An 11,856-nucleotide genomic window follows, 5' to 3' on the forward strand; every position below is an offset into this window, starting at 1 on the left:
CAACAAGGAAATGTTATGTACTTAAAAGAAGGGTCTTTCTTCATCTTGGGGTGGGATAAAGTGAGGTCACTTACTAGTCAGTTCCCAGAGATCCCCAAATCCTTTGTTTGAGATAAAACAACTAACTGCATGGTGTAAGTTCAGTCCATCACTAACCCTGACTCCCTTAGAGGATTGTGGTGGTCCTTGTTTAGGGCTTCTGTGAGGGCATGGTGGCCCAGTGATGATGTTCTTAACTTTTCGGTTTCACAGTCTGGTGAAGCCTATGGCCCCCCTTCTCAGAATAATGTTTTAAAATAATTAAAGGATTGCTTGAAGACCTAATTTGAGGATCCCTTGAGGCAGCTCCTTCCAATTGATGGTACCTCCAATGCCCATATTAAACATAAAAACAAATGAATAATTGAGTGGACAAATAAATAATTGGAGGAAATGCTAAATTTCAATTAGAGAGGGGCAGTTAGATGGCGCAGTGGTTAAAGCACCGGCCCTGGATTCAGGAGTACCTGAGTTCAAATCCGGCCTCAGACACTTGACACTTACTAGCTGTGTGACCCTGGGCAAGTCACTTAACCCCCACTGCCTAAAAAAAAAAAAAAATTTCAATTAGAGGTTAGTGAAAATAAAGATTTTTTTTTCTTAGTCAAGTTTTCAGATCTTGCAGCTCACCCCCTTAAAAATCTATTCACAAAATCTGTAGGGGGGTCAGCATACCCCAGGTTAACAACCCATGGCCTCATTGAACTTAGTGTCAGGAATACCTGAGTTTACATCCTGCTTGTATGTGACCATGGATAATTTCTTTTTCTGAGCCTTAGTTCCCATCTGTCATAAGATCATAGGATGAGGGGGCAGCTAGGTGGTGCAGTGGTTAAAGCACTGGCCCTGGATTCAGGAGTACCTGAGTTCAAGTTCGGCCTCAGACACTTGACACTTAACAGCTGTGTGACCCTGGGCAAGTCGATTAACCCTCATTGCCCCACAAAAAAAAAAAAAAAAGATCATAGGATGAGAGTTGGAAGGGACCTTAGAGGTGAAGTCCAGCCCCTGCATTTTACAGATGAAGACACTGAAGCCCAGAGGAATGAAATGATTTGCAGCTAGGATTAGAAGCCAGGTGTTTTTCCTCCAAAGCCAGCGTCCTTGCCACCATAGCCACTAGCACCTGGAGTACCGGCCTGACAGGATTGTCATGAGGCTTCTCCCTTAAAGAGCCACCTCCATCCGTCTCAGTGATTGTCCATCATGTTCTCCTCCAGGGGAAGGGCTCCACGTCAGCTATGTGATTGGCGGTCTCCTCAGCATCCTGCTCATCCTGGTGCTCATCGCTGCTCTCATGCTGTACAGGTAACCTCAGGGCTTGGAAACCCCACGGCCTGCTTAGCCATTGCTCTTCTTGGGGCTCGGTTCTTTCTTCTTTTGTGTTGTGAACATTAAAAATACACAAAATGGGCAGCTAGATGCTGCAGTGGATAAAGCACTGGCCCTGGATTCAGGAGGACCTGAGTTCAAATCCGACCTCAGACACTTGATACTTACTAGCTGTGTGACCCTGGGCAAGTCACTTAACCCCAATTGCCTCACAAACAAACAAACAAAATACATGAAATGGGGGGCAGCTAGGTGGCGCAGTGGATTAAGCACTGGCCCTGGATTCAGGAGGACCTGAGTTCAAGTCCAGACTCAGACAGTTGACACTTACTAGCTGTGTGACCCTGGGCAAGTCACTTAACCCCCCATTGCCCCACAGAAAAAACAAAACAATAAAAATAAAAATACATGAAATGTCATTTATGGATAATTCACTCATTTTACTAATAAAGCCAGCAGGTTATTAATGAAAGGATGGTCATTGGCCATCTCTCTCAGACTAAAAGATGATTATGGTGGCAGGGCTTCATATAACCTTGAAACAGTGGGTGGTCCATCAAACAGCAATCAAATCTAATTAGTTGACATAATTTGGAAGTAGGCTATAACATTACCAAATATAATTCTATATATTATTATTGTCTTTATTATTGTTGTTATTATTATTATCTTTGCGACCCTGGGCAAGTCACTTTGCCTCCATGGACCTCAGTTTCTTCATTTGTATTTGTGTTTTTGTTTTGTTTGGGTCACATAGCTAGTAAGCGTTAAGTGTCTGAGTTCAGATTTGAACTCAGGTCCTCCTGAATCCAGGGCCAGTGCTCTATCCACTGTGCCACCTAGCTGCCCCTAGTTTCTTCATTTGTAAAGTGGGATGGTGGGATTTGATTGCCCCTGAGGTCCCTTCCGGCCAAAGCCCCAGGATCTTGAGCTAGAGACAAGTTACCAACCAGCATTAAGTGAAGCAACTCCGGGCTGGCTGTGAACGTGGATATTCTAGTGGTCTTTGTTCTTAGGTTGGGTCCTGCTTACACATCAGTGACCACCCCAGAAATCAGATCTGACCCTTTTTCCTCCTTCTTCTTCCCATCTTCTTTTAGACACAAAAAATTCAAATTTACCGATCCTGGCCTGGGGAACCTGACCTACAGCAATCCTTCTTACCGGACCTCCACCCAGGAAGTGAAGATTGAAACCATCCCCAAACCAGCCATGTATAATCAGCTCTGCTATAAGAAAGAGGTGAGAATGGAGGTCAATTCCACAAATATTTAGGAATAACCTCCTGTGTACCAAGTCCAGTGCTAGTCTCTGGTGGTACAAAGAGGAACAAGACAATAATTCCAGACCTCAGGGAGCTTGTATTCAATTCTATCACAGGAAAAGAATTTGTTTTCTTATTCAAATTTGGGGCTAATTCAATTTAATTTGGCAAACATTTATTAAGTACTTACCATATGGAGTTCCTTGGGCTAGATGCCATGGATACAAAAATGAAGCAAGACATAATGCCTACCCTCAAAGAGCTTAAATTCTGGTGGGGAAGGTGTTCGACAAATAGACGGACTTGAGAGAGGAGGTGGATTCTGTGGAAATCCAGCCAGCATGAAATGTTGGAACTTCCTGGTTTTATCTCCCATTCTTCTGATCAAACACCTGTAGGGAGCACCGGCCCTGGATTCAGGAGGACCTGAGTTCAAATCCGGCCTCAGACACTTGACACTTACTAGCTGTGTGACCCTGGGCAAGTCACTTAACCCTCACTGCCCTGCCCCCCCCCCAAAAAAAGACCTGTAGGGGGTTTCTTTTGGATAAAAGAAAGTCTATATTCTTGCTAGAGGCAAATACTATAGGATTATATTCTGTTCTTAACAGGTTGGGCCAAAAAAAAAATGTGTTTTCTGCCCATGAGGGCACAGGGAAGAGAGTTCTACCCTTGGAGTCAAGAAGAGTTGAGTTCAAATCCTGCATCAGTCACTTAGTGATCCTGAGCAAGTCACTTACTTTCATTTAACCTCAGTTTCCTCATCTGTAAATAGGGATGATTTTAAAAACACCCACCTTCTAAAGTTGTTGTGAGGATCAAATGAGTTAACCTACGTAAGGTGCCTCGCAAACCTTAGAGTACTATATAAATGCTACCTATTGTTATTTTCAGGTTTCAAAAAAAATCCTATGGCTCCATGATAGGCAGTCCCCTGACTCTGGACTCTATCTGTTCCCCTGGACTTTGGTCATTTGTAGGTTCAGGATCCAACTTTTTTGGGGGGGCGGGGCAATGAGGGTTAAGTGACTTGCCCAGGGTCACACAGCTAGTAAGTGTCTAGTGTCTGAGGTCAGATTTGAACTCAGGTCCTCCTGAATCCAGGGCCGGTGCTTTATCCATTGTGCCACCTAGCTGCCCCAGGATCTAACTTTTAAAAAAATATCCCTACCACCTTGCCTGTCCTGCTACAGGAGAATACCTTTATGAGAAACTGAATCAGGATGCTCTTGGCCTGCCCAGAAGAGGCTGTCCCAGGGCCCTCCCAAATGATAAATTACATTTACATGATATTCTTCTGCTCTGCTTGTGTAGGAATGAATTCAAATAGAGCCCACTAAGAAGCACCCTGAAACCTGGAAAGAATCCCTTGATTATCCTAGTAATGGCCAAGTGTCCAGTGGTTGGTGTTTGTAGTCTGAGGATTCCTGTTTGAATGTGGGCTCTGCCATTTTGTGCCATCTCACCTCAGGCGTTCTCAGTTTTCTCATCTGTAAAATGGTATCCATGGGGCAGCTAGGTGGCGCAGTGGATAAAGCACCAGCCTTGGATTCAGGAGGACCTGAGTTCAAATGTGACCTCAGACACTTGACAATTAACTAGCTGTGTGACCTTGGGCAAGTCACTTAACCCTCATTGCCCCATCAAAAAAACCCAACCAACCAAACAAAAAATGGCATCCACTGCCCACCATTGTTGTAAGAATCAAATCCTATTTGCAAAGCACTCTACAAAACAAAGTGCACTAGAGTATTGTTATTATTATCTCATTTGAGCATCATGATAACCCTCTAAAACAGGGACTACATTTATTATTATGCTCATTTTACAGATGAGAAAACTGAGGCCTAAGTGACCTGCCCAGGGTCCCAGAGCTAGTAAGTGTGAAGGGCAGCATATGAACTCTGGTCTCCCAGACTCCAAGCCGAGCAATCTTTCTACTGTCCCATGGTGCCCCCAAAGTGTCTCCAGGATATTTTGCTCTTTATTGATATTTTTTTGGTTTTCTATCATACTCATTTCTCCTTTTATTCCTTTGTTTTCCCCTCTTCCTCCCTCACGAACAACAGCTAATATTTATGTGGTGCTTTAAGGTTTGGAAAGAACTTGACACATTATCTCATTTGAGGCCTACAAGTCTTTGAGGTAAAAGCTGTTATCACCCTCATTTTACACATAGGGAAATGAAGACGATTTTTTTTTTTTAAATGACCTTCCAGGGTCAAAGTGTCTGAGATAAGATTTGAACTTAGGTCTTCCCATCGCTGTGTACACTGCTGCCACCTCGTGGCCATCAAAGAAAAAGCAAGATGAATTAGTAAAACTAACCAGAGACCCACAGCTGACATCGTCTATACAGTGTTACACACTCCTCTTCCCCCACCTCCACAAGGGACAGTGGAGGAAACAGCTGTATTTGGGAGATGAGATTTCTAGGTCCCTGGATGTGGGGCTCCAGACACTTCTGAAGTTCCTACAATTCACAGGTTGAAGCCTCATGACCCTTCAATCCCCCCTTCCTTTTCTGTTTTTCTTCCTTGACAGCTCTCTCACCCCTCTGAGAGCCTTTCACCCTTTCTCTTCTGATTTCCTCCCACCTCTTCATGGCAGGTACTTGCTGCTAGGGTGTGTACATGTGTGTGTGCGCGCGCGCGCATGCACGCACACGCATGTGTTCTGAGGTATAGAGGATATTCCTTAGAATCCCTGACGTTTGGTCAGTCGCTCAGTGTGTTTCTGTGATAAAGGTGCCCAGTGCCTTGAGCTTGGTCCTTGTACTAATTTTGGCTTGTTCCTGGTGTGCTGTGCGTGTGTGCACCTGTGTGTATGCATGCATGTGCGTGTACATGTGTAGGTTGTGACTCTGAAGACTGGAGGATGTTCCTTGGAATCGCTGACATTCGGTCCCTGGCTTCTTCATAACTTGCTCAGTGGGTTTTGTGGTAAAGGCACTCTGTGCCTTGAGCTTGGTCCTTGAACTAATTTTGGTTTGGTGTGTATATGTGCGTGTGTGTGTGTGCGCGCGTGTGTGTGTGTGTGTGTGTGTGTGTGTGTGTGTGTGTGTATGTGCTGGGTATGCCGGCATAGGGGGTGGGGGGAGTGTCACCCCAAGGTACTTGTTCTTGAAATAGAGCAGCTGCCTCTCAGTGGTTGGTAGGAAATACAGTCAGGAGGGCAGAGCCCAGGCCTTGGCCCACTTTCTTTGGAGAACAGTGGAACGGAGGAACATGGCTGTTCTTCCCTAGTGGCCGCTGCAAATTCTTTTCTGTCTCACCCACCCCCAGAACCAGGAATGAGGCTTCTCCTGGAGAAATCAAGAAAGACAGAGGGAACCAATGGGGACCTTAGGTCTAACCCTCCTGTCCAAGTACAAAAAAAAGATGGGGAAGAAGGACCAGGGTGGTTGGGGCTGACTCAATCACAATTCAAGCTAAGTCTGTGGGTCACAATAAAAATACTTCGGTGATCAATGGTCTCATCAGTAGGCAGTCCCTTCACTAAGTCAGATCACAGCCTACCCACGGCTTTCCAGCTTGCACGATTGTCCCAGACATCAACCGAAGATCTGCCCATACATGCCTCCTTTGGGTCAGGAGTTCTTAACCAGAAAGGTCGATGTGAGGCTAAAATGAGGGAAGAGAGAGAAATGTTTAAGGCACCGCATGTTAGCTATTATCATCATTATTATTATTATTTGTTATAAGGGGAAGGGAGAAAAGAAAGGAATATCAGTAGATAGATATAGGTATACTTAGATCTCTCTACCAATTGCTGAGATAGGAGTTTGTAGATGGAGGTGAACTTGGATAGGAAAAAAATCATATCTTTATTCTGACATCATGGGTTTCCTTTCTAATTCCCATGTGTTGTGTTTTTTAAATTTTATGCATTTAAAAACATGAGTCTGAGTGGATCCAATGAACAAAAAAGGTGAAGAAACCCTGCTCTGGGTTCCTGTATGCTTCATAAGTGATCCCCAGGGCAACCTTGGGCTACTGCCCCCCTGCCCCCTCCTTCATTCTTGAAGTCTAGCTCCACATTTTACCACCCACCGGCCATTTCCACTCTGTGGGCCTCAGTTTCCTCATTTGTAAAATGAGGCCTACGTGGCCTGTCTGAGGTCCCTTCCATTTCTACATTCTTATGATGTTTTATCTTTTCTTTTTGTGACTAGTCCATCAGCCTTTTGGCTCCTGCATTTCTGGATCAATCTAATAACAGCTCATACTTGCACCATGCCTTGTGATTTATAAACTACTGCCCTTACAGCAGCCCTGTGGGGCAAGGAGAAAGGTAGACAGTCAGTCAATAAACATTTCTTCCTCTGTGTCAGGCACTGTGCTAAAGTGCTGGAGAGACAAAAAAGAGTCAAAAGCCAGTCCCTGCTTTCAGGGAGCTTACAGTTTAATGGGGGAGACAACAAGCAAACCAAGATGTACCAACAGGAAATAATGAAGAGAGAGGGAGGGCACCAGAATTAAGAGGACTTGGGGAAGGCTTCCTGGTGGAGAGAGGATTCTTGTCCTCATTTTTTGATCGAAGAGATTGAGGTGAAGTGAAATTTGGCAAAGGGCGGAACCTAGACTTTAACCCTGGGGAATTGGGGTCTGAGTCTAGGGTTCTCCCTACTACTTTCAGCAGCATGGTCCCTGAGGCAGCCCGAGAGCCAGTCTCCAGGTCATTCTTGACCTGTGTGGACAAATATGTTCCTTTGCTTCAATAGAAAGAGAACCTGGGGCGGCTAGGTGGCACAGTGGATAAAGCACCAGCCCTGGATTCAGGAGGACCTGAGTTCAAATCCCGCCTCAGACACTAGACACTTACTAGCTGTGTGACCCTGGGCAAGTCACTTAACCCCCATTGCCCCGCCCAAAAAAAATTTGAAAGAGAACCATTATTAATAAAGACATATGTCTACTATACTTTAAAATCTTATTGCCTTCACTTACTAGCTGTGTGACCCTGGGCAAGTCACTTAACCCCAATTGCCTCACAAAAAAAAAAAGAAAGAAAAAGAAAAATCTTATTGCTGTGTATTTACCACTTGTTAGCCAAATGCAGATCTAATCATATATATTTGGCAATCCTTGTGCATGTTGTCATAGAGTTGTAAAATCTTAGAACTTGACAGAGTCTCCCAACAGAAAATGCCTGAGATGGAAAGCACAGCAGAATGTGGAATGAGGAATGTGAGAGCTGGGAGGAACTTTAGAACAGGGAGTGTCAGAGCTGGGAGGGGCCTTAGAACATGAAATGTCAGAGCTGGGAGGGGCCTTAGAACATGAAATGTCAAAGTTGGGAGGGGCCTTAGAACATGAAATGTCAAAGTTGGGAGGGGCCTTAGAGCAGGGAATGCCAAAGCTGGGAGGGAGCTTAGAACACAGAAGATCAGAGCTGGGAGGGACCCTAGAACCTAGAATGTTCAAGCTCTCAGGGATGTTAAAGCTCCCTTAGACCAACCCCTTGCTTTATGAATGAGGAAGATGCAGTCTGATATATCATGGAAAGTGCTGGATTCCTAGTCACTAGCCCGGGGTGGGAATCTCAGCTCTGACCTTCACCCCCTGTGTCAGTGGCCAGATCCCATCATTCCTTTAGGCCTCAAGTTCCTTATTGGTCGAATAAGGAAGACAGACCTAAGGACCTTCCCTCCCCGACCTCAGTGATGCCATGGTACTGAGCCCGGTGTAGTGTTCTCTGGCTCAGGTTCCCCAGGGCAGTCGGGCCAGTATCGGGCCTAGAACCTGGGGAGGCACAGCATGAGCTGTCCTCCTTCCCCGTGGCTGATCTTCCCGGCTCTGGATGAATTTCTGCACGTGTGTGATGAATTGGGGCTGATTCACTCCTCTTTTCCGTCCCTTACCCAGCTTGCTCCGCTTGTTCTTCCCCCCTCAGCTCAGGCCCCTGGCCAGAGAAATGACTTTGTCCCTGTCTCCACTCCTACCCTAGGCTGGACCCGAGCACAACCACACCAAGGAGAAGATCAGGATCGTGGAGGGGATTTGCCTCCTGTCGGGCGGAGACGAGGCCGAGTGGGACGACCTAAAGCAGTTACGCGGCTCAAGGGGGGGTCTCCTCCTGCGGGACCACGTGTGCATGAAGACGGACACGATGTCCATCCAGGCCAGCTCCGGCTCCTTGGACGACACGGAAACGGAACAGCTTCTCCAGGAGGAGCAGTCAGAGTGCAGCAGCGTCCACACCACGGCCGCCACCCCGGAGAGGCGCGGCTCACTGCCGGACACGGGCTGGAAACACGAACGCAAGCTCTCCACTGAGAGCCAGGTCTGAGTGCCTAGATCCCCTCCCCTCCCCTCTAATCCTTCTCCCTCCAAAACAAACTACCAGCTAGTGCCCGTCCCTGCCACCCTCCCCACCCGGGTCCCACTCCATCCCCAGACTCCCCACTGGAACTGTTCTCACCATTGTCTACCCCTGCCTCTGCACGAGAAATGAGGCCTCGTCGGGACCGCTCAGATCCAGACGTGGTCGCAAAGCCTGCCCCCCTGTACTTGGTCCTGGGAGCAGAGAGAGCCACCCCGCGACAGCCCCCTGAAGTCGGGCCTGGTTTGGACTCATTCTTCAGTGCAGCTATCCAGCTCACTCCCTTCCCTTAACTCCTTGAGCTCATCATCAGAGGCCCCAGGCCCATGCATCAGTGTCAATAGAGCCGTTTCTCAGTGGGGACCTGCTTGCCCAGCCAGTCGCTGGAGTAAGGAGGGAGGACTGGCTGGAGGGAGGGACGAAGGACAAAAGCGATCCCATGGCTTTGGGTGAGGGGTGAGAAGAGAGGAGAGTTGGCCCAGCTGGGATGGGCATCCTCCCGATTTTGCCAGCAAACCTCCCATCCCCGAGGGTCTTTTGGAAATATGGAAAGGTCGGAGGGCCGGCTTGGGTGTCCATTGCTGGCAATGGACAGTATTATTAGGTCCTTAGAAGTCAGTAGCAATACTTGATCTTTCAGTTTTGATGCCATACCTGGTCCCACCCACGAGTGGCCTCCCCCTCATTGGAAGCCTTTGAACAAAGGCCACATAACCACTTCCTGCAGATGTAGAGGAGTGGTTATCTAGAAGGGCTTGGACTCCAGGGCTTCTTAGGACCCTTCCAGCTCTGAGATGGAAGGATTCTAGGTCCCCCAACACCCTTCTTTTCTACCAGGCCCCGTCTGCCTTCCTGGGCCTGTGGGGGCCTGTCGTGACTTTCCTGCTTGCCAAACTCTTCCCGGTCCCATTATGGGTCAGAACCTTCCCAAAGGGAAGTCGGCCTTGGGGCAGTACGTCAGGTCCCTTGGATGACATGGGTGCTCTGACCCTGCAGTGTCCACTGAGAAGCACCAATTAATTAGACCCAATGCACGTCTCCATCCTGCCCTTTCAGAGCTTCTCCATGTATCCTCTGGCACTCTCCAAATGAACATTTCAGGGACTGACCAGAAGTCTCCAAGAAGGGTCGGTGGATTGACTAAGGCTGGAGATTTGGGCTGCCCAGAACAAGGAGGAAAGAGCTGAAGAAGCTTAAGTTCTCTCTAAACAACATCATGATGTAAGCCCCTAGCTGATGGGACAGTGAAAGGCCTTATCCCATCACAGTGAGTTAGCTTAGCTGCTAGTCTAGGATGCCATCCTCTGGCATGCCCCCATTCTTCCAGGAGGCATTAAACCTCAGGCTAGTCCCAAAGCAGAGGAGGGGGAGGGGTGTTGGCCCCCGAGTGTCCCCAACACCCAACACCCTTCACTGCTGTTCCTTCTTTCAGCTCTAGTCACACGGCATTGTAGTCCCCCAGGAGCTATTGGGAAGGGGGAGGTTTTCTTTAGCGTCTCCTATCTGAAATACAGGGCTGGGCTATGGGGATGGCTACCCTCACCGCCGCTCTGGCTCTGCGTCCTGCCCCCAGTTTCATATCTTCTGACCCTGGAAGATTGATCTGTTGAGGGACAGAGAAGACAGCCTTGGAGCAGGGGTAGGCTACGGCCCAGCTCTGTTCACCTGCGACCAGGCATGCAAAAGATGACACAGTATTAGGAAGGAACGGACCAGGAACCAGTAGGTGAGGTCCTAGTAGAACATAGCTAAGCGTTTCCTGGTCACTTCTGCCGAGAATGTTGTTTAGGACCTGAGTTTGGGAGCAGTTGGATAGAAGGAGGGAAGAGAGGCTCCTGGCCTCTATCCTGGAGCAGAGGGGGCATTGCCAGTGGTCCTGCAGCCCAGCCATGGAAGGGAGCCCCTTATCTTTGGAGAGAACCATCGCAGAGCAGCCGGCAATTTGCCAGCTTGGACAGTTCCTGCGGCCCTGACCTTGTCCGGTTCTGCCCCTTCCCATAACTGCTATTGAGAAAACAGGTACAGGTTAGGCTAGTGCAGGGGGATGACCGGGAGAAAACCCTTTCCTGGCTAATTTTAACATGGCCCAGGGTAGATGTTTATTCCCTCACTGCTCCCTCCCTGGCCCGTTCAAAGACTAGGCTAGGCAGGCTGCCTGGCCAGGACCGAAATCCTCTGATTGTATGCAGTGGGGGCAGACTAGGGTGCCACATAGAAAGGGCTGGGGGGCTCAGCGATGCCACTTCTAGGAGCGAGAGAACAAGACTTCCAGCTCAGAGAGGAAGGAAACTTGTCATTGTTTGGGGTGGGGAGGGGAAGGGGAATGAGGAGACAGCTCCCCTGGAAAAGAGAAAGATCTCATCGCACTTGGTCTGTGCAGAATGTAGAGAGGACACATTTGATGAATTATCTATTTGAGCACTGATTTACTATGTAAAAAGCAAACAATCTCTTTGTCCTAAGCTAATGGAAGCAATTCTCCTGCACTCATGTGTAATGGTTTTAACGTTACTCACTGGAGAGATTGGACTTTCTGGAGTTATTTAACCACTATGTTCAGTATTTTAGGAATTTATGATAATTTAATATAAATTTAGCTTTTCTTAATCACTTTGCCTGCCTTGGAGTCATGACTGATGCTCTGACAGCCCCCTCCCCTCACCCGTACCCCTCCCCACCAGGCCAGACCCTGGCATTGGAGAACATGCATCGTCTCTTTCTAACAAGCCCCTCGGGTGTGGGGGTGAGCAAAAGGAAAACGGGCAGAGGGGCGAAGATTCTGCTTCAGAGCGTGGCCTCTGGCCCTGGGATGGATCTGGAGTGGGGAAGACCAGTTTGAAGGCTGCTTCAGATGTGACCAGGGGCTAACATCTGTGAATGAAGTAACGAATGGAAAA

The 11,856-nt window shown here is 47.9% G+C and overlaps 1 protein-coding gene across 1 annotated transcript in view; it reads left to right on the top strand.

Annotated features, from left to right (window-relative positions):
- Positions 1 to 11,569, top strand: part of LRP4 (LDL receptor related protein 4) — a 68,005-nt gene extending 56,436 nt beyond the window's left edge. The window contains exons 36-38 of the mRNA XM_043970889.1: positions 1,260 to 1,347; positions 2,472 to 2,613; positions 8,585 to 11,569. Coding sequence (XP_043826824.1) covers positions 1,260 to 1,347; positions 2,472 to 2,613; positions 8,585 to 8,926 — 572 coding nt within the window. The 3' untranslated portion in view covers positions 8,927 to 11,569. The remainder of the gene's footprint in view (positions 1 to 1,259; positions 1,348 to 2,471; positions 2,614 to 8,584) is intronic.
- The last annotated feature ends 287 nt before the right edge of the window (positions 11,570 to 11,856 follow it).

Source organism: Dromiciops gliroides, chromosome 6, assembly GCF_019393635.1.
Source record: "Dromiciops gliroides isolate mDroGli1 chromosome 6, mDroGli1.pri, whole genome shotgun sequence".
In the NCBI taxonomy this organism is placed as follows: Eukaryota; Metazoa; Chordata; class Mammalia; order Microbiotheria; family Microbiotheriidae; genus Dromiciops; species Dromiciops gliroides.